Raw genomic sequence first — 27603 nt, 5'->3', positions numbered from 1 at the left:
AAAACTTGATAAATAATGATATATTTTCATTTTTTGCTGCAGATAGAGGAAGAAGGTAAATAGAAGTGCACTGGAATTATGTGTCACCACAAAGAAACATTAGCATGCCCAAAAACAGGAAGAGGAAGAAACAACATACGGCCACGCAGCACAAAGAGGTGAGGTAGAAGAAAAAAAATTGTGCGCCACCCTAAGCTAAATAGCCCATTGTGCAATAATCTATGAAACAGGGTCAGTCTCCAAGGCGGTAACAAAGCAGCCTCAAGGCGGGACAAACGTAAAGCATTTACCTACAAAATCAAGGGAGATTTGAAAGGTAGGCCAAAGAACGACTAAAAGTGAAAGTGAAAGGAGTGTTGCAAGCCTACAGATATAGATTACAAGTTGTCGAGAGAGACTTCTTGCGCACCGCCTAGGCTCAACTTAAAAAGGACGGACAAAGAAGGATTGTCCATTAGCAAGCAAGGATTTTTAAAGGACACTGGCATAGACAAATGACAATCACTGGGCGGAGTTGAACCTCACAAACCATATACAACAGGTCCCTAACCAACAGCGCAAGCGCTGTCTAGGCTCAACCTAAAAAGGACTCAAAACAGCTGATCTCTAGATTAAAAAAAGTCGCTGTTCTGGAAACAAATGAAGTGGCAAGGCATCTAAGCAAATAGCTAAGCAATTTACAGCAATCACAATAACCACAACAAGACTTCCTTGTCAAACCTTAGGAAGCAACATTGCTGTAATATGCCAGTGCTGAATTTCCACTGACCAATCTTTTCAGAATCAATGTTTTCAAGCAACACTTACTCTACAACCCTAGCCCTCCTTGGCAAATTCAGCAAATTAAAGATTGCCTCATCAACTTTCCTTCCACTGAATATTTGCATGATATTCAAATTCTTCAGCCAACTTAGGTGAGTCCAAATGATTTACCATTCAATCGTAAAATTCTTAAGACATCATTTCGGTCCAGTACAATTCATAATGGCTTGGCATAATCACCAAATGTTATTAAGAACAACAGCCAATATAAAAAAAGTCATTTACTTATGTTCTATGTTAAGATTCGCCACGGTTGCCAAATTTGAAGAAGTTTAACAGTAATTATACCTATGACACAACCAACAAGTGGATTGCTAGATGGATATTGTTCCTTAGAGAGCAGCCTTGCTTTCTAGCTCTCTAGATCAGTGTCAGTATCATCATACTGGTACTACTCCACAGCTTAGATACAAGAGACTACCTAATTCTGAAAACGGATGAGTGTTAAATGATCAGATGGTTCAGGGATATCTTGCACATGGAGATAGAGTTCAAGGTCACAGTGGGAAAATTCGAACCTAAAAGCACCAAAATTAGATATGGCAATGTTCGTATAATCTGTCGCTGGCCCTCTTGCTTAACAGTTAGATGTTGCATTTAGCCAAACCATCTTCTGAGTATGAGCTAGTGTGCCAAACATAAAAAGGCAACAACATGAAGATTACACAAGGACTTCTCAACAGTTTCGAAAAAGTTTTGAAAATCAAATTATGCCTGCATCACCTCCCTACCTGAATTGGATACAACTACTGATGTCTTAATGGCAGCAACATCTCCATGAACCACTTACATCAATAACCAGAATTACTGCAAATGAAACAAGTGTGATTCATTTTGTAGACCATAACTGAAACACTACTAATGAGAACACAGGAAAGGGCTGTGCTGTCTTCCAACTCATCAAAAATACATAAAAGTACTTCACAAAATGATATATTTGTTTTTTGTTTTTCAAAAAAGGCCTCAATCACACCTATCAAAATTATTCGTCCACAGCCGTTTACTAACAGCTAAATTCTCTCATATAACTTAAATGCTGTCTCAAAAAAAGTGGTGACCTCCAATTCCTACAAAGTTCAGCCGCACTTTGGAACAACTTGAACCAAGAGTCACAACAAAGAGTAATGACTAATGCACAAAACTAAACACCTGTCCACGACAAGAAGATTTTACCTTAGGCATATCATTCCTCACCTTCGCAGTGACTCAGTAGTAGTGTTATTTGCTTTACTCAATTCATTGCAGTCTTCTGAATATTTATTGTGGTGCTTTTTTTAACTCAAATTTAAATTCATAAAATGTCAAACTTCATGTCATAGCAATTGTGAAGTGTTCCAAATGTCCCTTTAGACAGTATGGCAGCAATGTATCAATAACAAATTCACTTAATTATTAATTAGGCAAAGATGAGAGGACAATACAGAGGGAGGGGCATTGCTTCAAGTAGGAACGAGAGGCAGAAACACAAGAGGATAGGTGTATTTCAATAAGTGTCTGAATAAGATGACTTGAGGACAGGAGTTCTTGCCAAAAAGGCACTGTAAGATGAATCACAAGGACAGATCATATAAGAGACTTCTGAACGGACATGGGGAAATGGAGAAATCTAGGAACAACCTAATGAATAAGACAATGATTGGGATAATAGACTCCTTTGGCAGAGGAAGACACAAATTAGTAGTGCGAGGCATAGGAGAACAAGTACACACTTTGGCATAGTCCATGGTCTGATGTAGGTGGTAGAGGTTTTTGTTCCCCAGGCTAACTCAAGCACAGTAAGACTCAGCACTGACCTGATCACTTCCAGCTCTGTGCAGCTCTCAGACTGGTCTGTCCCATCTGCTGTGTCATCTGTTTTTCCCAGGGAGGCAGTATGTGCTGGCGTGGACTCTGATGATGTCATTTCCTCTGAGCGGTCCCCGTTGAAAGGGTTGTAGCGCTGGGTGGGGCTCTTCACCACAGTGAGCCTAGTGCAGGATTCGGAGGCCACTGTTTGTGCACAGGTGATTGTTTCCGTCAACTCACCTTCTGGCATACGAGAGGAGAGGTCAACAGGCAAAAGAAACTAAATTAGATGGTCTGGGGAGGCAGCTCAGAAATCAGCTTTGTGCTAAATAAACTTTTAGAGGTACAGACAAAGGAAATTAAAGTATGAAACTCCTCATGGTCTTGCCTCAAGGCTTTCCTGTTGCAAGAGACTAACCATATTCTTATGGCTTCTGAACTGAATGGCTCTGAACATTCTCATATATCTAGTCAGATGATAAACCAGTATGCTCCTCATCCACCATTCTACTATAACAGGCTTTCTCACGCCAATAATGTTTTTATCTGTGGCCAAGCGAGCAAGGAGCTCATTAGCTTGTTTTATCAATACAATTTGTTTTATCTACATTTATATCTATGGAAATGGCACAGGACCACTCTTCTGTGCTGGAGATTTATTTATTTATACTCATATTCACTGGGAAAAAGGGTTACAATGGTGTTATAGTTAGGTGAATATATCAGTTTAAACATAACATTTTTAACTAAAAAAAAATACCCACTAACATTCACTGGTTCACCAGGTTATAATTTGTAGCCTCACCCTGCACTGCTTATGATTCACATTCTATATCACTCATGAAATGTTCTTTGACAGCATTACTAACATCACTGATGACATCTGAAATAACATCATTGATGACAACACTGTGCATGTTGTGTAAAGAGCTAGCTTTCTGCCACATTTGGTGTCATTCTGTTGAGGGTTGGGCTGCAGTGCTGTTCAAAAACTCCTAAGGAATTCCTAATGAAATTGCAAGGGAAAACTGTGTTCTGGGATGAATGACACCCTTTTTTTCTAAGCCCCCTTCTTGACTGATCACCCAATATTTTCAAGGGAGGAGTCAATGTGGATGATTTTCTTTCTTTTTAAAAAAAAAATACATCCAACAATGCCAACGTTATTTGCAAACCAAAAATGCTCTTCCAATGTTAACTAGGTCCTAACAAGCTGACTCCTTGTAAGCCCCTCTCTTTGAAGCAGGAGTAGATCCAAATGTGTTTCCACCGCAAGTGGGACACGACTGCTGTCATGACCTTGGTGTCCTTAGTTCATTACTCTGGCTATGATGTAGTGGAATTCCTAATATGCCTGCCATATGAGAAGGTGACAAAGACCATCCTATAGATCTATGGCTCAAAGGCCATCATCACTCACAGGTGAAGACATGATTTTTGCCATTGCTCTTTTTTTTCTTACTATTCTCAGGGAAGAAAGCTGCTAAATAGGGTTAGGCGGAACTCGAAGAATTTGACTCGGCAGATTTCCGTGGAGTTACAAAAAACAAATGAGATTCTGCTGAGTTCCACCAACAGGCGGAAGTAGGCATATTGTGATACTTGCACTGTGATTTAGTGCCAGAAGTGCGTTCTGCGCTGAAAAATCTGTGCAAAGGGCACCAGACTGCGCAGCTACCTGTGCTGATTTTGCTGCTGCTGGGGTAGATTCTCTACTCAATAGGCAGCCTTCTGACCGCGAACAGTCATGACAGCCTGCCTTGGAAAAATCTTACAGGACGTCCTTCTAGCAATGGAAAATTGTGCTAGGGGACGCACACTCTCGCTCGCAAACGTACCGATTTGGCACACAGGAGAGAAAAAAAAGATTCTCTCAAGTGGTGATCGGCAGAATTTGGCCAGAACCCCTCATTACATGAGTAACATGAAGTTGCCAAACTTTCACCAATTACATCGGCGGAACAGAATATTTTGCCAACCCCTACTACTGAGTAGGGAAAGGTCCAGAGTCATTCTGTTGGCCACTGTAAAATACTGAAGCCAAGATCCACTGTCAGCAAATTATTTTTGGCCCGCAATTAAAAGAGAAACCGTAAGCTGTTTTAGCCAAGAAATCATCAAACTCAGAAAGCAGAATGAAAAAGATGAAGGATGGGAGTAGGTTGAGGGTTTGGGAATTCCTGCCCTAACTCAGGTGACATTCACAACCCCTGGTGAGCTCTCAAACAGAGAAAAGAGAAACTTTTGTTACTACCCATGTGGAGTGGAATCCTACATTCAATTCTGAAAGGAGGAGCAAAATAGGGTAGTGTTTTTTTTTGTTTTAGCATTGTAAGAGGTAAAACCCAACTACTGTTTGGAACCCATAATATTACTGTCCACAGGCTGATAGAGATCAGTCCAAGGATGGCCATGCTGCGCATGCAATTTGGCTACAATACCTCTGCTATGGCATGTGTTTTGGTATCTTATCAGATCAACATTATAAGGAGTGCTGTTGACACAGGAGAACTCACATTGCAAAATCCCATCTACAGCCCAGAAGAGAATCAATCCTAAATAACAAACTGAAAGTGGCTCTGAATATACTAGGACTTATGAAGTGTGGAGATTCAGTATTTGCTTCTCCTTGTGTGTGTTGGACTGAGTGAAGCCACCACATCTGGAACAACCCAAAAAAGATCGCAAGGTATCGGTGGGAAAAGGTCCACGGTAAACTGAGGAAAAAAGTTGTATGAATTTAAGTTTACAAAAATATGTAACAAAGGGTCATTTAAAAAAAGATTCATGACTGGCAAGTTAGAAAAAGCAAAATCTCAAGTAAGAACATTCACATGGTTATTGGGTAAAACCTCCAGGAGCAGTAGTCACAAATACATTTTAGGCGTGGTTAATGCAAAGTCTGAAAAAGCAGGTTAGCTACAGCAAATGGTTAAATTATGAGAAAGATAAAACACAATGACTTATGTGAGAGAACAACATGCGTGGGCGAAAGACTATTATTAGTTTTCAATTATATGACAATGAGAGGGTGGGCTTCAAGAGTTAGGAAACCGGACCTCTGCTTTTTCTGTATGCAATATACCTAGATACTCAATCCCATCCATATTCTTCCTACTACTAAGAGGCTACCTCTAGCTCCCACCAACCCACTGCCAGCCCAACACCAGGCACCACCAGAGAAGACACCAAAGCCAAGCCCAAACCAACACCACTGCCACAACAAAAATCATCGGAGCAGTCAGTTCAGGGCTATGATGTTGTATAATTCTAAGTAAAGGTTAAGATAATTCTCAGCTACCTTTATGGGATTTTTATGCCAATACTACAGATAAGCAGTAAACAATGAAGTGATATGAAGAGAAAGTATGGTGAGCGACCTTTACCAAATGATGAGGTTACAGGGGATCCAAGGAGGAATGGCTCTTGGGAAGAAGTAAGGAAATGTGTAGGCTTGTTTACCATTTAAGAAAGCAAAGGGAACTACTTGAGGAGAACAGTAAGGAATGATGAGGGAGCACTTCCTGCAGGGATGTATAGGGCACAATGTAGTGCAATATTAATAGGAAGTGGCATGGATTGGCTTAGGCACATACAAACTTGGTTGGACTGTAGTCCATGGTGTAGAACAGCACTGGCTGCAGAGAAGTGGAAGCTAGCTGTGGTGGAGATGAAGGGTTCCGTATAGGAGCACTGGATGCAGGAAGCGTGTGGAATAGTTTAAGTGCAGTGGTGGTGGTGTAATATTTCTCGTTTTGGGGAAGCTGTCGGGAAGACAGAATTTGTCTGGATCACAGATTAACAGAGCAATGTTGAAGCATTAGGTTTGCTGGGGGCACAGTCAGTGGGGTGGATATGACTGGAATGTTGTTCGAGGAACAGTGAAGGTGTTCCAACTAGAAAGTTGTTAACCGGAATAGTATAAATGTGATTGTGTAGGGAAGTGGTAAAAAAGGGTACGGCTTAACAGGTTTAGTGCCCTCGCTACTTTAAAACAAGCAACTTGCTGAATTATCCACCTTGAGTCGGCTCATTCTGATAAACTAGGCGATAACAGAACATGCATCAAGCAGGGCTACAGAGGTAACAGAACATAGCGACAGAGAGTAAGAGAGGGCAGAGTCCCACCTTCCCAGTCTGTGCTGGGCACGGACGGCACTGTGTGATACGGCTCTCCAAAATCATAATCTACAAAAACCAGGGATAAAAATGAAGTATTAGAAACACAGTTAAAGGAGGGATGGGATGTGAGATTGGCTTTTGGAACAAAAGTAGCTACTAGGCATCACTACAGAACTCCTGTAAGCCAGTCAATGTGGGGGAGAATACATTTATTTCACTGTGCTTGACCTGCAGCAAAAGGTTAACAAGTACCGTATTTTGCACAATCTATACGAATATTCAAGACTGTAAATTGCAGATCCATCTTAACACAATGTCCACAATTGTTAGGAAGAGAAGAGAAATAGTCTACGATACATTCAGACCTGCAACATTGTCTGCCGAAAGAGTCCTGATCTACGACAGATAGGCATATCATTCGCTTACTTGTCTGCAGTGACAGCTCTGTCCAAATGTACTGACATGCCTTTCATAACGGTCTCAGCGTATTACGCTTCTCCTAGTCTGAAGGGACAGGTTTCATTTAAGGCACAGACAGTACTATGACATCTAATTTACAGTGTGATCTTGTTTAAGGACATTAACATTTCCAATCAACTGCTCCAAGTGCAGAAAACTAAGAGAGGTTTTTCATAAATTTCCAAAGCTTGAAGTCAAGACTTGATTTAAGTCAGTCGCAGGCTTATCATATTACTTTCAGCCTACAGTGAGTTCCTGATTTAAGTTACAGCCAGTCCTATCACACTACCATCTGCAGGGATACTCTGGAGATTAACTCTACTATCACACTGCTTCTTGTGTGCAAGGTGAGCCCTAATTTATGAAACCAACTGTTCTATCATACTACTCCAAGTCTATAAGGAGACCTGGATGTACAACACTGATTATCACACTGCTGTCTGTCTGTGATGCAAGACACATAGAATCTCATGTATAGTATGCAGAATGGTCCAACAGCATTCAGGACAACAGGGTCTATGACCTTCGCTTTCCTGGGGAAAGACAACTCATCAAATTTAGAGATCCCTGCCTGCTTAGTAGGGACACCTGAAGAAAGGCAATATTTGGGTAAGGGAAGAAAAGAGACAGAAAATAATAATTTCTAAACTTTCTTCTCTGTATATGCTGTGCTGGATTTTCTGGGAAGTATGCATTGTAATACATTTCGGAGTTTTATTGTCTTGGTTCTATATAAGCCATGTGGCATCCTGAACCACTTGTTGACATAATTCCTGCTAGATATCTAAGCACCAAAGCCACAACCAGCATGCATATGCACCTTCGCTTGATGGTGCAATTGCACTGTCGTCCCACTCCAAGTTGGTAGAAGTGATGGAGTTGAAGGAGTTGAGGGATAAGCTGTCTGACCCATGCACCGAACTGGGCAGGCGATCCTCGAAGTCCAGCAGGTACTGTGGCTTGTAGTACTCAGGCATATATGGTGCCACATCGAGGTAAGGTACATCCTAAGCAACGAGAAAAAAAGTGGAGAGGTGATTCAAAAGATTGACCTACAAAGGTATTCAGTCATCTAATTTCCATGGCAGATGGTCTAAAAATAATATAGTGGATGCGTTAAGATTCTTGCAAAGTAGGCTGATACAAAGAAACACTAAGAAGGAGGTTGTCTCCGCTCGCTGTAAAGTAGAGCAATGCCAAAATATCACAATATAGAGAAGGCTGTGATTATGGAGTAAATCAGTGTGTCAGGAGGATGGATGTAACACAGGCTGCAGGAAGTCTCGAAGGAAAGGCACAGGCAGTGTAGGATGAGTCAGTCTACCGGCAAGGTCAGACTGGTCAGAGGTGGCTAGGAATCATCATCCTGCACAGGGAGCATCACTGAATGAATATTGCCTGGATCTGCCTGACCATTATAGAAACTAGTGAATCATTTTACTTTTCTAGCATATTATCGCCCACCATTTAGCTCACTTCTTTGCACTAATGGTAGTTTACATTTGTTTATTTTGTTTTTACATTATTATCACTAAGTGTATTATATATAGAGCCCTGAAGATGATCCTTTGCATAACACACTGAGATCTAAACACAGACATTCCAAACATGGCTTTTAAATGATTATTGGACTCTTAATTGTTATTTATGTGGGAGGGTCTTGGTCAGATCCATATTATTGTCTCCTACAGATTATGCATCTCATTGCCATAAAATGCGTTTTTCTTGATTGTTGGAAGAACTATGTTGCACAACACTTGTTCGCTGCTCTAAGCACTTCATCAATATCATATTTTTTCTAATATCAATATGTATTCAGGGTAACGTTTTGGCTCTGTGTTCATCATGTTTTGATGTAATGAACTGTGTGGTCTTTGTTTTAGAACTGATTGCAGTAGATAGTCCAAATTGCTACCTGAAAGATTTGCCAAGGTAATAGTACCCAAGAGGTCTCCCAAATTAAAACACAACACACAATTCATAAGACAGCATTCAAGGTCCCACGCATAACTACAAATAGGATGTGCCAACGACTCTGGATTTTTAATTCAAGGATTCCCAACCTGATCTTCCCACAGATTCCTGGCATGCTCTTCTCCAGGATTCCAAATAGGCTCTTTGAAAGGGCCTCTCATATGACCTTCCCTAAAACTACCAGTAGGTTCTCCAAGGAGGAATGACCCTAAGAGGACTACCAACAACATATGCCAAACTATGCCCTCAAGCTTCTCAATTAGATCTTGCACCCCTCTCATCCCAGCCAGGTTTTGTCTTTACATTATGATACTTTCAGTTCTTTTTATATTAGTATAAATCCTTCTGGACTGCAAGTATCAACACTCTGAGGAAAAACCTCCATTAAATAAGCAACCTGTCTAGAATGAGAAAACGTAAGAACTCTGCATTAAGTGCTACCAAAAGGGTTTTCAAAAGTGCTATTCAAAAGAGTCCCTCAAAATCACTCAAAAGACGGTCCAGGCAAATCCCCAATGGACTATGTAGTAGATCTCCACCTATGTGCTACCTACAAAGTTCCAAGATCCCACAAATGCTGGCAAAAACAATCATTCCAAAAAAACGGACATGATTTTTTCAGAAAAGCTGCATGCAAGATCCCACCAAAAGGCTGCTTGCAAGATGCCCTAAAGGGATGTGTGCAAAATTACCCAGATGACTACTTGCAATTCCCCAAAGAGCGACCTGCATAATCCCCAAAGGGCTGCATGCAAAATCCCCCAATGCAATCCCCAAGTGGTTGTCTACAAAATCCCATAAAGCACATTACACACCCTTTGGGCCTGTCATAGCTCCCCAGCCACTCCACTGCCCTTCTTTCTGTCTGCCACTGACAGCTCCATCTGCATTGCTGAGCCGGATTGTGACTGCTCCACCTTCATTCCTGAGCCTGATTGCAACAGCTCTGCCTGCATTCCTGAACCGGACTGCAACAGCTCTGTCTGCATTCCTGAGCCTGATTCCATCTGTTGACGCCCCTGCCTATGCCTCCTTCGCACCTCTGCTGCTCCCACCCTCCTACCTCCCACTCTGGCCCCTCCCACCTCTCAGGACATATTATGGAGGCTGCAGCGCACAGCAGGTGCGCCAAAGGCAAGTCCTTCTGCGTCCATCCGCACCTGGACCACGCCCAGTGCCATGACCCCTGGTCCTGCCACCCCCCACTTCTACACCACCAAGGAGCTCCAGGCCCAGAACGTCGGACACCCCATCAGCAGCTGCTTCACGGCCTCCCCACGCTCAACCAAAGGACCCTTCACCTGCCTACAAGGGCCCACCTGCACACACTAACACCGGCACTGCACCCACACAGAAGACTACGAACAACCAAGCACCACTCCAGTGCTTCCTGCTAAATGCCCGCTCCTTATGCAAACATGCCACGGAACTCGGAGACACCATCAATACCCACAACCCGGACATTGGCTTCATTACCAAAACATGACTAACACCCACCTCAAACCCAGACAACGCCACGACCCCCTGTTCGGCCACAAGATGATACACTGAGACCGCACCAACAAACATAGTTGGCATCACCATCATCTTCAAAAACCCATCCAATGCACCATCACCGAAGATGAACCAATGCCCCTCATGGAGCACTTCAACTTCCAACTCCAAACCGATGCCAACACGACGATGCGGGCACCCTTGCATACAGACCCCTGGGACCACACCCAGCCTTCTGGTACACCATCACCAACCTCTTCACCCCCTCACCATTGACTCTCTCCACTAGGTCCTACTCGCCGTTCTTAATTTCCACCGTAACGACCCCCAACAACACCAACTCCACTTCCTTCATAGAGAACCTCAGCACCATCGGCCTCACCCAACTGGTCACAAAACCCACGTACAAAGCCAGACACACATTGGACGCCATCTTCACTTCTAGTGACAGAATCACTTTCACCCATGTAACTGAACTCACACCTGGACCGACCATGCCATCACTTTACCATCTCCAATTCCCAGCACACCACCTCCAAACATCTCGGCACCCCCACCAAAGCTGGAGCAAGATAACAGAGACCATATGTGCACCGGCCCTAGGTACTGCACAACCTGAGCACATGACAGACCTCGATCTCACCAGGCCATCCAAAACTTCACCACCTGGATCACCAAATCCGCCAACAGAGTCATCCCGCTGAAACCAGCTAAAACCAACAACACCTCAAAGCGAGCGAGATTGTACACTAAGGAACTCATAAACTCCAAACGCAACTGCCACAGACTCAAAAAATAATGGTGCGTGCCAAGGACGCCTCTGACAGAGCTGCCTACAAGGCAGCTATCAACATCTACCACCACCACATCAAGGCAGCAAAAGGAGCAGCAATCAGAGCCTGCATCGACACCGCAGCCAACCACATGAAAGAACTCCTCAGAATCATCAAGAAATTCTCTAACCCAATAGCACAGAGACCTCATCCATCCATCCCAGTAATTCGGCAGCAACCTCTGACTACTTACACAGCTAGATCATCACCATATACAACAATTTAGATCTCCCAACCCTCCACATCTCTCCAGCAGAGAATACCAGCCCTACAATAACCTCCTGGTCCCTGAATACCACACAGACCACCAGTGGCATCATGTCATCCATCCACTCCTGGACACCCATCGACCCCTGTCCCCACCAGCTTACCCAAGAGCCAACAGTATTAGCACGGACTAGCCTGCATGCTCAAAGCCTCCATCTCCACGGCAACCTTCCTGGACGAATGGAAGCACGCAGAGGTCAGACCCCCTCCTAAAGAAACCTTCTGCCGACCCCAGCGACTTCAAAAACTACAGATCGATCTCCCTGCTCCCCTTCCCAGCCAAAGTGCTAGAGAAAGCCATCAACTAACAGCTCACCGATTACCTCGAACTAAACCACCTTCTCGACACCTCACAATCAGGATTGTGGGCCAACCACAACACAGAGACAGCACTGATCGCCCACCACGAACTACATCGCGACCCTCCTCGACTGAGGAGAGTTAGCAGCTCTGATCCTTCTGGACCTCTCTGCAGCATTCAATACCGTTTCCCACCACACTCTCCTCAACAAACTCCACAACATAGGCATCCAGAAAAATGCCCTGAAGTGGGTCGCCTCGTTCCTCTCAGGCCACATGCAGACCATCTGCCTTCCTCCCTTCACTTCTACACCCAAGAACATCACCTGTGGCATACCCTAAGGATTCTCCCTCAGCCCAACCCTGTTCAAAGTCTACATGACCCTCCCTTGCAGACATGGTCCGATCCTGAGGACTCAATATAGTCTCCTATGCCAATGACTCAACTATTCCTCTCTCATAGACCCCACAATACCAATGTCAACTTTAGCAACATGGATGAAAAACAGCTGACTCAAACTAAACACTGACAAAACTAAAGTCCTGCTCATCAAGAACACCACCTCTATATGGGACCACAGCAGATGGCCAGCAGAATTTAGACCAACACCCTCTCCACCAGACCACACACAAAGCCTCTGCATCATCGTTAACTGCCAACTATTCATGAAGTGACAAGTAAAGTGAGGCGCCTCCTCCTGCTTCTACATCCTCTGTATGCTCTACCGAATCTTCAAATGGATCCCTAACAACACCAGAAAGAAAGTCACGCACGGAACGGTCACCAGCTGCCTAGACTATGGCAATGCTCTCTATGCCGGAGTGTCCTCCCAGCTACTTAAACTCCAGACTCACAAAACACCACAGCCAGACTCATCCTCAACCTCACCGAGCGCTCAAGCATCACTCCACATCTCAGGAACCTCCAGTGGCTGCCCGTGCTGAAGAGATGCCAATTCAAAATCCTCACACTCACATACAAGGCTCTTCACAACCTAGGGCCGACCTTCATCAACCACCAACTGAGCTTCTATGTCCCAGCAAGACAACTAGGCTCAGCCTCTCTAAAACTCGCACACACAGCCCGCAACCATTGCAGCCACAGTGGAGGCTGCTCCTTCTCCTACACAGCAGCAAAGTACTGGAACAGCCTGCCCCACCACTTCCGAACAGCTCCCTCCCTGGCAGACTTCAGAAGGAGACTCAAGACATGGCTTTTCGACAGCCACGCCTTCAGTGCCTAGATATCCTTAGGGGTGATAGTGCTGCGCTTTTCAAATGCTACGATGGATTGACACACCAGATGCGGTCCTCATCCCCTGAAAGCGACACCACCATCAATCCCTTAAAAAAAGATAACCATAAAACTCCTCCAGGACCCTGCAGCCTCATGATTATACTCGGAAACTGCACCAAAACCATTCCATGGAATTAAGAAAAAACACTGAATCTTCAAACAGTGATTACCAAACCCAGTCATTGATCAATGTTTTATGAAGTGAATAATAAGGCCAGAAAAAAGCTCTGACATTTTCTGAAGGGAGTAAGTAGTAATTCTCTTGCAGAATTATGTCTGTTGAGGGTGAGGGGCAATGATTCAGATTTGCATCAGAAGAGCAAATTAGAAACAAAACACAGAGCTGGGAGATAGGTATGACACAAGACCATGAAAAAAGAGAAAGATACCCGGTTGGGGAAATGATGTTAGGAGAGGCCACCCCCATCCCATTTAACCAAAGTGCAATAATAAAGAAAGATCTCTTTCACCGCCCACCCCCATAAATTACTAAAATGTGGCACTTGTGTTTCAACCTCAATGTTTTTACATTTAGATTTCCTGCTTCATTACTTTGGTGAGGACTTGTTTTTTTTTATTATATTTTATTAACTTTTATTATCTTACATCCGTTTACTCTCTCATTGCAACATTTTGTATTCATTGTACATTTCTCTCAGACAGTTTGTATTTACAATTCGTACTGCTTTTAATTCTCTTCTCAGATCCTGAACCTCGCATGTTTCCTTAATGCTTTCATCAATCTCTGACTCTGGTGTGATTATCATATCTACATTTTGCGTTATATTACTCGCTGGCCTGTGTTGCCTTTGGGATCCCGTAAGTCAGTGGTCAACTTAGTTCTGTTCTGACCCATAACTTGGATGAGATACTAACAATAAGGGAGAGAGAGTGAAAATGTAAAAAGTAGAGTAACGGAGTTGAGAGGGCAAAAGAACAAAAATTAAGGTAAATAGACCAACAAACTAATGGTCAACATAGTGGCATTGTGTGGGTGGGATTTATTACTGATACCATAAGAAGGCACGGAAACATAGGAGCATGAGGGAGAGGACCTAGCCCCGGGCACACCAGCGTGCAGATAGGCAGGCCTCCACCTACTTTATCCCTCCCCTCTATTGGTGGTGTATAAAGTTGCTATTCGCTCGCTTCTGTACTACCTCAGTCAGTGCATTTTGATTGTGTAAGTGTTCGTTTTCAGGCCCCCACTCGGGGAACTTTCCCTTGTGTCAGCTTCTTGGGGTGTGCTACCCATCCCTTATTTCTACCTCGGGTGCTGTTGCCCTCTTACATAGATCTTCCCAGTGTGAGACCAGGTCTTCCCATTCTGGGGCAATGGGGACCTGTCGGATTCCTCTTGCTTCTTCTGCCCTCAAAACCTGCAGTTCGGCCCTGGACCATTTCAAAACGTCACCTTTCCAGTCAGTCTGTGAGGGGCTGCTCAGGGCCTTCCAGCCCTTCGCGATTAATCTTTTATAAAGTGCCAGGGCTAAGTCAAGGAATTTCCCTCTCACCTTCCCTTGCAGCGCAGCCGCCCTAAGGCCCAGTAAGCACAGATCAGGTGTAGGCGATAATTCTATCCCTAGTAACTGGACCTAGATGGCCATCGTCTCTCTCCAACCCGATTGAAGCTCCGGGCACCCCCACACCATATGGTCAAAGTCAGCATCTCCCCCCCCGACATCTCGGGCACGTCCTCGGGGTCCCCCTGTATATCCGGAACAGTCGATGTGGCGTCAGATATGTCCTATGCAGGTAGTTGTACTGAATGTACCTTAACCGTGTGTTACGCGAGACCACTCGGGGATAAGCCAGTGCTTTATTCCATTCTGAGTCAGTTAATTCCCTCCCTATCGTGTTTCCCCACCTTTCTCTCAAGGATCGTAGAGGTTCCAGCATGGCCTCCACCTGAGCCCGGTATATCCTGGCGACCGCATGGGGTTCCGACCCCGTTGTCAGCAGTAGGTGGAGCAACCCGTGCGTGGCTGGCTCTGCGTTTATCGTATCCCAATGGCTTTTCAGGGTGTGTATTATCTTAGCGAAGAGTAAGAACTGACCCCGGGGGACCCCCTCCAACAGTATGTCAGCGAATCCCTTCAGCACCCCCTCCTCGAAGAGTCCTCCCACTGTTTCAATCCCCGCGCCAGTCCAGGGGCCCAACCCCAGTTCTTCAGAATCCTTCCCCCCGGGCCCCACTACCAGTGCCGCCAACGGTAATGCTGGAGAATATGGCTGGCCCACTCCCACTCTTTTCGTGCATTTTTTTCCAGCATGCCAATGCGATCTTTACCATTGCGCTGTTCTCAGGAAGGGCTATCTTCATGCCTGCCATATGTGCCACTATCCTTGCCGTACCTATTACTCCCTGTGCAGTACAACGGTCTAGGTGTCCCTTGCCCGCTTGCCAGCCGGCCACCCACTGTAGCTGGGCCGCTAGGTAGTATGCCTCGAAGTCAGGAGCGCCCAGGCCGCCCATATGGGTTGGTCTACAAAGGGTCGTCAAGACTGTTCGTCTGCGTCCGTCGTCCCACACTAGTTCCCTGAGGAGAGTATTCAGGTCGCGAAACCATGTTGGTGGGATCAGTAGTGGTAGGTTGGCGAAGTAATAGAGGAGTCGGGGAAGCATAATCATTTTGGCCAGTGCTACTCTGGCCATTATTGAAAGTTTTAGTGAGCGCCAAAACCCAACCGACGATCGTAGGGATCTAAGTACCTTACCTAGGTTACCATCTCTGAGGTCTCTCATCTCGTGAAATATTTGAATACCCAGGTACTTGAAGGTCCGTGGAGCCCAGCTCACATCCAGCGGGCACTCCGCCGGGCGCGCGGATCCCTGCCTCATGGGGAACACGTATGTCTTGCCGCGGTTAAGGCGTAGTCCCGAAACCTCCCCAAAGTCCTCCAACGCCTCCAAAGCCCAGGGAAGACCGTTAGCTCCGTCCCTGAGGTAGATCAGGATGTCATCCGCATACAGGGAGACAATATGCTCATCCGGGCCCCATTCAATCCCCTTACCCACCCCCTCTCTCCATAGCTGGGCCGCCAGGGGTTCAATCGCTAATGCAAACAGCAGTGGGGACAGAGGGCACCCTTGTCGGGTTCCACGAAACACTGGGTACGCGCCCGAGATTGCCCCGCCCGTCCTCACTCTAGCCGTTGGAGACGAGTACAGCAGGTCCACCCATTTAACCCATTTCTCCCCAAGGCCCATTTTTAACATAGCTGCCCTCAGGGAGTCCCATCTAATCGAATCAAAAGCCTTTTCGAGATCCACCGCTAGTAAGACCCCGGCAGTGGGCTTTAACTCATCGGGCATGTACATAATAGAGAAAAGCCGCCTGAGGTTCAGGGAGGTGCTGGGTCCAGGGATAAAACCATTCTGGTCAGGATGTATCAATGTGGTCATGAGGGGGAGCAGCCGGTTGGCCATAATCTTGCTAAGTATCTTAAAATCACTGTTTAGCATCGATAACGGGCGGTAGTCAGTCACTGATGCTTCCCTATTGTTGGTTTTGGGGAGTGGCACTACCAGTGCCTCACGTAGTGTGTTAGGTAGTTCTCCACACTTCCACGCCTCTGCGTACATGTCCGCCAGCTCAGGAATCAGCAGGGTTTTATATTTTTTGTAGAAATCCATGGGGAGCCCGTCCGTACCGGGGGTCTTCCCGGGGGCCAGTTGTGTTATTGCCTCATCTATTTCTTCCCTAGTCACTGGCCCCCCCCAGGCTGTCTCTGACCACCGGGTCTAGCACTGCTAGAGGGATCTGTATTAGGAAATCATCTAGGGACCGTGTCTCCAATTCTTTAGGTCTTCTGTACAGGTACGTATAATAATCCCTGAATGCGTCATTAATAGGGCCTGGGTTAAGTCTGCGGTTCCCCCCTCTGTCCAATACATTCGTGATAGGCTCATTTACTCTGCTCAGACGCACCAGCCATGCCAAGAGCTTCCACGATCTGCCCTCCTCTGATTGTAGAGACGCTAGGTATCTTTGCATGTCATGGCATCTAAGCCTTTCCTCAGTTTGGGAGTGTTCTCTGCGGGCGCGGTCTTATTGTTCATCACCTTGTGTTGTTGGGCCTTGTCTCAGTTCCCCTTCGTGTATAATCTTCTCTAGGGCGGTTAGCTCCCTCTCTAGTGTATGCCTCACTCCTGCTGATTGCCCAAGGCAGAAACCCCTCGTCACCACTTTAAGCGTCTCCCATTCCACGGCCCTAGAAGAGGTGGATCCCTTGTTAGTCTCAATGTGCTCTGTCAGGTGGCAAAGGAGTGCTTCCCTGTACGCATGGTCCTCCAGTGCCGCAGGGGCCAACTTCCAAGAAGGTATGTCCTGTGGCACCCTCAGTGTTAACAGTAGTGGGTTGTGATCTGATATTGTGCGGGCCAGGTATTCAGAGTGGGTCACGTCACGTGCCAAACCCGCAGTGCAGACTACCCTATCAATTCTGGTGTGTACCCGATGGAGGCCTGAGTAAAATGAGTAGTCCCTAATGTCCGGGTGTCGCATCCGCCAGACATCCACTAAACCCCAGGTGTTCATCCACTCCACCAGCCTTTGGGTTATCTTAATTGATGTCGCCCCTTGTAGCGGCGGAGTGGATCTATCAATATCTATGTCCAATAATGCGTTGAAGTCCCTGCCTATTAGTACTTCCCCAGTGCGTTGTAGGGTGAAGTGTCTTGATAGGCCTGTCATGAATGAAGTCTGGTCCTGATTAGGGGCATAGATGCAACCCAATACTAATGGGGTCCCATGCAGTTTCCCCTCCAATATCACGAACCTACCATCTTTGTCTATGTTGGAAGAATCAACCATTAGGGGGACACCCGCTCTTATCCAAATTAGTACGCCTCTTGCATAGGCTGAACATTCTGTGGCGAACACCTGCCCCCTCCATCTACGCCTTAGTTTCTCACCCTCCCCCGGTGGGTCTCCTGTAGCATTGCTATCTGCACTTTCCTTCTTTTAAGGAAGGACAGGATTCTGTGTCTTTTGCCCATCCCCCTGACATTCCAGGTTATGAAATTGTAGTCAGCCATTTTAATCCTGTACTCTGGTGAGAACGGGCCCGGTGCATCCGGGGCACCGGCCGAAGCCCCCACACGCCCGCACCCCTATAGTGTACTGACGTCACCACCCATCTTGCCAACTGAACTAGTATCTGTAAACCCCAACTCCCCATCCCCAGGGCGCCTCCGGAACTGCAGGTGGCCCAGCAAACTGTGCAACAGTGCAACTTGTTCAAAAACATGACTGTCCTATTCGCCAGCCAAATCTGCCGGCGAAAGTCTAGGGGGTGGCCAGGTCCGGAGGGGCCACATGTTTACTCACGGTGTGCCAAGTTCCCAGGTGCTGCTACTGTTCTGGACTATCTGAGTTCGTCTGCCGTTTGAGGTGTCACTCTCGGGGCACAGGCCAAGCTCCCCGATTCTCCGGCGGAGGACATCATCGTGTCGTCAGACTCCACCTCAGAGCCATCTTGGGGGGACGTCTCTCCACCCACTCGGGCCGCCGCCTCGAGGGCTGCCTTCCTGCCCGTTTCTCTTTGCGTTTGTGTTGGCGCTAGTTGAGGGCGATCCCTGGGTCTCTTCCCCCTCGGGGCACGGCGGGGCCTTCCCGCACTGGATTTTCCACGGGCGGATTGATCCGTGTGGGACCCGTGCCTTTCAAGCCACTCCCATGCCTCCTCTGGGATTGGAAAAATGTGGATTTCCCATCCGTAATCACTCTTAGTCGTGCTGGGAATAGCAACGAGTACTGGATCCCTTCGTCTCGCAAGGCTCTTTTAACCGCTAAAAATGAAGCTCGTTTGTTTTGGACTTCTAGTGTAAAGTCTGGGAACAGTGTCACTTCTCCGTTTGCCACTCTGAACGGGCCCGTCTCTCTGGCTTTCTGTAGAAGGGTGTCCCTGTCTCTATAATGTAGGAGCTTAGCGATTACCGCACGGGGCAGCCTGCCAGGGGCGAGAGGCCTCGCCGGTACACGGTGCGCTCGTTCCAGTGCGTAGAAAGGAGTCAGGCATCCAGGTGCGACCACAGTGCTGAGCCACTTCTCCAGAAATTCCACCATGTTCGACCCCTCTGACCCCTCCGGAAGGCCCACCACTCGCACATTGTTCCTTCTGTTTCTTCCCTCTGCATCTTCAGCCCGTTGTTCGAGTCTTGTCACTCTGTCAGTCAGGGAAGCAACCTCAGCCGTCGTGTCTTTCTGTCTTGGCGCGATGTCTGCCAGTGAAGCTTCTGTCGCTTTGACTCTGTCCACCAGCTTATGGTGTTCCGCCCTTAGGAGCCCCACCTCAATTGCCACTTGGTTGATGTTGTGCTGCAATGTCGACTTTGTGTCCTCTATTGCTCTCAGTATCTTGTCTAGGGTGTCTTGTACTTTGGTTTGTGGCTGACTCTGTGCGTCCGCTTCTTCGCCCCCAGCAGGCATCATGTGGTCCATGGCTCTGTACTTGTGGCGGCCCTTGGGGGGCATCAGACCGGCATGGAGGTGTACCACGGTGGGCACGGCCAGCAGTCCGGTCTTCTTCGTGCGTTCTGCTATTAGTCTGTCCCTCCGCTTTGGCCTCCAAAGGTTTAGTTCCTGTTCGTAGATATCCCCAGATCGAGTTCCAAGCGCCCCGCCGGCTAGTTCCGGCGTCCAGTCGCGGAGACAGTGGGTTCCATGCCCGTCCACGGTTGCCGGTTGTCACCCCCTTCGATGGCGTGTCTCTTGCTCATTGCTCCTGCCGGGCGTATCCTTTTTTGCAAACAGGATCGGGAGCTCGCCTCAGCCTCCGTCCGATCGTCTCCCTGTGCAGGGCATTCGTCCGTTCCCCAGCGCTTCGTCCTTTGCTGTAGACTTGTTTAGGTTCGCACACAGTGGCCCCATTCAGGGTTCGGTGGTGCTTCCAGGCGTTCAGCCGCTCTCTTGGTTTCTCATTTTGGGCGGACGCTTTCCCCTGTTTTGTTGAGTGGGCCCCTTTCAAAGCGGAACTTCTGTGGCCCTAGCCCCCCCTCGGGAGACCTCTTAATTGGCCCCCACAGGAGCCGGGGTGCCGCAGGTTCAATATTGCTCTCCAAAGTTCTGATCGGGCCCAGTGCGTCCCGCTCCAATCGGGGCTGGAGGCCTACGACCGTGACCGTTTCCCTGCCTCCAGGTAGGCATTGTTCTTTTGGGTGGGGCCCCTCTGTGGCCTCCCGCCCTTGCCAGGCATCTCGGGGGTCCTCACCCCGGTTGTTGGGCCCAGGCGCGGCTGCCGCCACACTCAGGCCGCCCAATCCGATCCCAGGGCGGACCGCAGCTTCACGCTAGGCTGCGGTCTCCCAAAGGGGGATGGGCCGCAAACCTCTTCCCGCGTCGGGCGGTCCGCCTTTTTCCCTCGCTCACCTCCGTCCCGCGGTGAAAGATCGATCGCGCCGGCAACCCGTCGGCAGTCCGCTGCTCGTGCTCCAGTGAGAAATAGCCCGGGCTGGCGCGTTTAATAGGATTTTTGGCGCCGGCCCCTCCGGAGCTCGAGAATTAGACGTGCGCCATGCTCGGCACTTTGGCCACGCCCCCTACTTTGGTGAGGACTTGTAATCAGTAATCTAGGTTTGGAAGGTAATAACAGTTTTTCAGAGTAATTGACGTACAAGAGACAGTCTTTCTGCTTCTTTCCTTCCTCCCTTGCCATTTCATAGTAGTAGCTTTAGCAGCATCTTGCCACGATCTACTGATGGTGCAGTAGGATATTAAAAGGCTTTTTTGGTTAAAAAAAAAATAATACACATTTTACTTTACCTGAATTCTAAGTGACAGCTACATTTCTGTTTCTAAAAGTTATTTTTACTCCCAACTTATAAAAGTATAATGTAAAAAACTTCCATTTCAAAACTATCTCTGGAGACTTGTGAAAAACAATTTGTTCTCCTCAGTGCAGACTCTAAAGGACCTTTGGCAGCTTTATGGACTGATTTCCAGATAACTAGACACATTTTGCAACAACAAGCAGCAGGAGATAAACCCCACGCCAAGTCCAAGCCAGTGTTCAGTGGGCCCTCTCTAGATGACTGAGACAGTTGTGTAAATTGTTTTAAGAGGTACAACACATGAAGTTTTGACTTACTGCAGTTAAATATGACAGAGATCTGAAAGTATATTTTTTATATCTCTATTGTGTCACCCTAGCAGCTTCTCTGTACTCCTCTAATGAAGGGTCAACATATATCACTAAACAGCCTTTTCTGCACTGCCACCGACACGCCTAATAGAACCAGAGTGGTGAGCTCAGGAATTGTTGTCTCAATGTTTGTTTTCAGTCTGGTGTTAGCCAAGACCATTTGATTTAAATAAAATGATATATTTTCATAGGGGCTTTCAGCCGGCTCTCTTTGACCATTGAGCCGTGTGTCTTCCACATTTGTGTTATGCCCATCACAGCGTACTCCAGGGGGTACAGAATCATTCCTTTTTAGCCACTCGTTTACCTGTCTGTGAGTGACATAATTTTGCTGTTGCACAACATGAACTTACACACACAAAGTAGTGCACTAGTACAATTTTACAAAGACTATTTAAAAACATTGGCAGAGCCAAGTTACAAGCCAAACACGACCTACTGGCTTTACCAATGCTTGTTTAGAACTTATCCTGACCCACCAAACATCTAGCCACCACTGGAGAGGTCTCAGAAACACAAATGCTCACCAGGTCCAGCTCAAAGCGGATGAATTCCAGTCCTGAGACAAGGGTGAGGAAGAGGGTGAGATGATCGTCGCTGCACACCAAGGCATTCCTGGAAGTGAGAGACATAAAATGTTAAGGACTGGAGGCCCGTTATTCTCTCCCAGGCCTGGCACAGTACGCTCAGAAATCTCACATCGGCAGGAAGTTGAAAATGCTATGCAAAACCTTTTTTCCCCAACAGAAACGGTACTCACTTGAAGTAGTACTTCTGGAGCAGAGACTGGTTTTCCTGAAACAGACGCAGGTAACTCTCCAGCGAATTCTCATTGAGGGCCAGGTACAACCACGCTCGACCTGAAATGTGCAGCAGGAAATGTAATACATCTTAGTACAATTAGTGGCTGCAATATAGGGATGTGAATCACATAGAGAACCCTGCTCGCCACCTCCTCTCTTTATCATGCTCTTAGTACACCACACCAAGACAAACTATCAGACACTACTACTCTCTCTACTCTTGGGCTTCTCTGGTGACATCAGGAAGGCAACATGTTCTGAACGTCTGCTCAAATGGATGGCATGGAACAAGGTGCATTTTTCTCTTTGTTCCCAGTCGCAAAGTAGTGAATCCGTGTGACATCAGGCTCCTGTCAATGCCATCTATTACAAATAAACTAACACTGGAAAACCAACCACGCCGAGTTGGAAAACTCGAGTTTAAATTACTGAAATAATAAATAAAATGCATTAGCAATATGTAATAGATAAGCAGAGAAGAATGTTCCTAAATTGTTTCAGTAAAAGGAAAATGTTTCCTAATCTATCCCACCTTAACCACCAGTCAAATTTGACCAGTGAAATTTGCCAGAAACTTTCAACAGGGAGGAATTAACCTATTAGACCTCAACTTATTTGCACCTTCCGATCCTAATTCCTAAAAGAATACCAAGAGCACCTTTGTAGTTCAAAAACACAACCCAATAAACCTCACAAAAATGAGATGTAGTTCCAAGCTGTCACTCTTGCAAAGTCTAATCGTAGAATAAGCCCCGTTTTGATTGACACAAAGAAAGTAACCCAATGAAGACGTAGCCAGTGAAAGGACCCTTTACCACCATGTCCTGCTACTGAAAACCACCAAATACTTGCCTTACAACTCCACAGACCCTAGATTTATTGGCTCGCACATTCCACCTACCAATTCATTGTCAGTCTAGAATACCTCTCCGAATACGCCCACTTCCCTTCCTGAACGTCTGTCTCGACCTACTTCACCTTCTCTTTGGTCCGGTTGCATCATATATTGTTTCCTATTTCAGTCTTTCATCTATATATAAACCATACCACACACACTTTCCGCCCCTTATTAAATGTCAATCATCACATAATCCAAGTAAGAAGCCTTGACTCAGGCACTTACTGCGTCCCAAGTTTGTAGCTATGTTCTGAAGAACCTCAATCTGTTTGATGGCCTCTTTTCGCGTAAAGTGGATCACCAACACCCAGTAGCCAGAAGAGATGTCCTGCAACCTATTGAGAATAAGGAGTTACAGGGAGTCATCCTCAAAGACCTATCTATACAGGAATTCTTCAACAGCCACCAGAACCTCATACATCTTTCTAAGATACTTTCATAAAACATAATACATGTCAGGTCTTATCATAGATATGGCTCATTTAAAAGTAAATTACTTGGCTTGCATTTACTAACAGACTATGAAGTGAGGAGAACATACCAGAGCACTATTGAAGTTGTGCTATTGTTTATGCCAATACCAAAAAAGCATTTGCATTTAGAATTTGTGTTTTTTGCACTGTTCCTATTTTTTGGCATCAGTTGTGTTGGCTTTCCCCAAAAGTACATCACTGATGGCTCCACAAATATTATGCATCTAGGATCTTCAGCTCTAGTGCATCAGTGAGGTATCAACATTAATGGCTAAAGGGAATGTGCTCTGTTCCAGCCAATCGGACTGGAGAAGAAAGGAAGGCAATGGCCATTGTGGACCTTTTGTTCTCATCCATACTTAAGCGACAGACACAATCCGGACTACTTTCATCACTGGACCTTCTGAGACTCATCTAGAATTACATCATGGCCCAGTCCCTCCCACAGAAAGAAACACTTCAAGAGGAGGGTTATTATAGTGGCCTAGAATGGTAGGATCGTATTTTATGCACAAAGTTGTGTGGCGGGATGAGTTCCTAATGGTACCAAAGTACCCAAAGCATGGGCAAAAGGTCCTCTCACAAACCAAGACAAGATGAAAGGTCCTCTCACAAGGTAACCAGGCTACTTGCAAATGACGCCGGAGTAAAGGGTTCTGGCCTAGCCCTGGCTTAAGGGGTGCCATTGGCCGAGGTCACGGTTCCCTTATTACTAAAAGAGGTCCCCTTGTAACTGCGGCAGAGCAAAAGTTATTTTCTGGGACGGGGTAGAGTTTGCTGCCTACGGGAAACAAGGTAGAGGGTACCTTATAAACATGGCAGGGCAGGGGGCACCATGCAGTTAGGGAAGGGAATCTGTAAACTTGTAGGTGTGCCAGGACTGGGCAAATGGCAAATGTTAACCAAGGTAGGACAGAAATCCAAAGGATTAACCAAAGAAGCACACAAGTAACCTGCTAAATAGTGCAGGCCAAATGTCACTCTGAAATTATAACATGGTAGGTTACCTAGTAACCAAGAAGCAGAGGTCAGCCTGCAACTAAATCAGGGCAGGTGTGACCTTGTAAACAAAAAGGGCAGGGGTTACCTTGTAATTGAGCAGCAGAGTAGAGACCCCTTGTAATCAAGGCAGAACAGAGGTTATTAAGTAACAGGGGCAATGTTTGAGTTATGCATCTTAGTTGTAATGACCCATAACTGACAGAAAGGACTACATGTTCTATGCTTTTGAAATGTACCCAGAGTAGAGAGCAACAGCTAGGGATTGGATGACCATGTGGATGTTATCTATAAAGCTGTGTAAGGCTTGTTTGGACAATTTCAGCCACCTAGCAGCTAAATGTCTAAGTCTTAAACATAACACATACCCATAAAGCAGAGCATGGTCGATGTGCTCACACAGCCTTTGTAAGACCTTATCGTGGTTCCGAATGGCGGGGGTCTCATCCTCACAAGCAGCAAAGTAACTCTGTAACTGCAAAAAGACCAAATAAAGACCCTTGTTAGATGCAGCATTATGTACAGACGGTGCACAACTAAATGTATTCTCCATAACATCTACACTTATGGGTCTGCCATCAAAGGAAGGAACATAACAAGAAAGCTGACACACAAGCACACCTCCTCTGCCAAAGGTGTGCCCCACACACCAGATGCATGGAAAGAAATTAGGGAATATTGCTCACCAGAGAAGCATATATATATAGCCCTCAACAAATGTTTTAGGGAAACATGCTAGCTACATGTACATAGGCACATCTGATCTGTGGTTATGTACCCTTTATCAGAGGGACATACATTTGCCTTTATCAGATGAGAATGCGGGCCAGTCATCAGTTACAATAATGTGTAACCTCTTTAGATGCATCTGTACACTTTGTATGCAGGTATGCCCCAGTAATCCATGCCAAATATGTGAAAAAAGGCATCAAGCAGAACAGAATGGGCACATTCTCAGCCCACAACTATGATCTGCAATCACATGTTGAGTGTATTAAGCTTGTCCAACTGGGCAGTCCCCTTTGAATGCCAAATGTTCCAACCCAAATGGTTAGGAGGCCATCATGCTCACTTGGACCTAATACAAATGAACACTCAAAGGGCCCATAGCTTTTTTGAATTAGTCTAAAAACTGAAACTTTAAGGCCCGGCCAACCTCATCAAGTTCTTTCTTCAAGGACTCCAGAATGTGATGATTTTGATGACTCCGGGATGAAGGATCATTCTTTGTGACCAGCATAGTTTATCCCACGCTCTGTCTATACCAATCTAGAGATGGGTTCAATACAGGGAAGCTTAGAGCGCCTAGAAACTACTCATTTAGAGACAAACGACCCAATATTAATTTATTTAAGTGGAACACTGGAGCTATCCTCTTAAAACAATTATTATTATAGTTTTATCTGCTACGGTAGCCTCATATCCAAATCGTAACCAATGTGAAGAAAAATCACAAGTTCGAGTACTGTAGTCATCACTTAACTTTGAGATTACAGTTCTAGAAAAGCCCACTATGACTACTTAAAGAAAAAATATAATTATACATACATATATGCGTGTCTATGTAAGTGTATGTATATACATATATGAACACATACACAGAGAGGGAGGAGTGAAAATACATAACTGGTAACTATGTAATATGATCACATATTTCCATCGAGGGTCCGGTGACAGCAAAAGGCAAGAGGTCTGAGAACGAGAGGTTTGAAAATATAAAGGGAATCCAAGATGTCAATACAGGGCGATGTTATACATGGTATTTCTAATGATTTTTTTATATTACATGTTTATTTGGGAAAGTTATTCTGAAAAGGCTGTTTTCCTCAAAGTGCAGCTAACGATGGCCACTAACTATAATGTATACGTTTTAGTTAACTTTCTGAATAAACTGTTATTACAACAATGGAGAAGGTCAGTGGACTTAGGATTTTCTGTGTTGATAGTATTTAATGCATAATTATGAATTTTCTGCATTTGCCACATAATTTGCACATTTTCCGAATTGCTCTTAAAACGGTTTCTATCTCAAATGGACACGAATAATACTGACATGGAATGTGTCTATTAATTTTATTTTTGCAGCATAATTTAAATAACCACACTGCATCATTTTGTCATCCATGTTGAAAAAGTTAAAATGTTAAACCTCTGCTGATTGGTTGGGGAGGGGGCTGTCATAATGATGAAATCCATATTTCATCATACATGAAATGTATAGGTTACCTGTGAAATATGTTTTTTTAATATATCTATATATATATATATATATATATGGAAATCGACACGATATATATATATGGAAATCCACACTGCACACAATTTCTAACCTTCTTATGACAGCCCCTTCATTGTAGCATCAGCCTAATTGACAAAGGTGGGCCACGGAGATCTTCAAGCTGCCCTCCATCTCATCTTGGGTGTTCTACATCAATATTATATAAAATATGTTGACGACTTGGTTCAACATATTTTAACACTTTTACAGCTCGCAAGTTGAGACTGATCGCAACCAAGCAGAAGAGTGCCCCATTTTTTTCAAAACTCTGCCCCATACTGGTAGTGTGTCCTATTCCATGCCACAAACTATGAGGCATGTGGGCAGTCTGATCCCAAGGTGAAATATGCATAAGTGTTGTTGATTTCAAGGTATCACTTTAGGTTAGAATGAATGCTCTCTTCTATTAGTATTCCATGGCACAGTCCTTGCACTGGACAAGAGAGTGCAGTTTTAGCACATTTGATCAACCGATGACTCAACCCTCTCACCTTTTGGATACAGACTACACATTTGCTCTATAACCATATATGAAAACATAAAAAGATGTTCAGTAATTAGATGGATGTTGAAGTTCAGACTGGGCCAAATATGGCTTTCATGGTATGGAAACTGATGCTTGGAAATCACGTGCCTATGTTTGGAACTCTAAAT

General features: G+C 45.6%; 1 protein-coding gene across 5 annotated transcripts in view; it reads right to left on the bottom strand.

Moving 5' to 3' along the window:
- PLEKHM2 (pleckstrin homology and RUN domain containing M2) overlaps positions 1-27603 on the bottom strand; it is a 264071-nt gene that overhangs the window by 116313 nt on the left and 120155 nt on the right. For 2 of the 5 annotated variants that reach the window (XM_069240042.1, XM_069240038.1), the window contains 7 exons: positions 25040-25146; positions 23425-23534; positions 22259-22358; positions 22026-22113; positions 8009-8195; positions 6736-6795; positions 2616-2850 (listed from right to left, as the gene is read on the bottom strand). In XM_069240042.1, the coding sequence (XP_069096143.1) occupies positions 2616-2850; positions 6736-6795; positions 8009-8195; positions 22026-22113; positions 22259-22358; positions 23425-23534; positions 25040-25146 (887 nt within the window). The remainder of the gene's footprint in view (positions 1-2615; positions 2851-6735; positions 6796-8008; positions 8196-22025; positions 22114-22258; positions 22359-23424; positions 23535-25039; positions 25147-27603) is intronic. The other 3 variants (XM_069240043.1, XM_069240041.1, XM_069240040.1) reach the window with 2 other exon arrangements.

This window comes from Pleurodeles waltl, chromosome 6 (genome assembly GCF_031143425.1).
Source record: "Pleurodeles waltl isolate 20211129_DDA chromosome 6, aPleWal1.hap1.20221129, whole genome shotgun sequence".
Lineage (NCBI taxonomy): Eukaryota > Metazoa > Chordata > Amphibia > Caudata > Salamandridae > Pleurodeles > Pleurodeles waltl.
The sequence above is the reverse complement of the archived record's forward strand: the minus strand, read 5'-3'. Positions and strand labels throughout refer to the sequence as shown.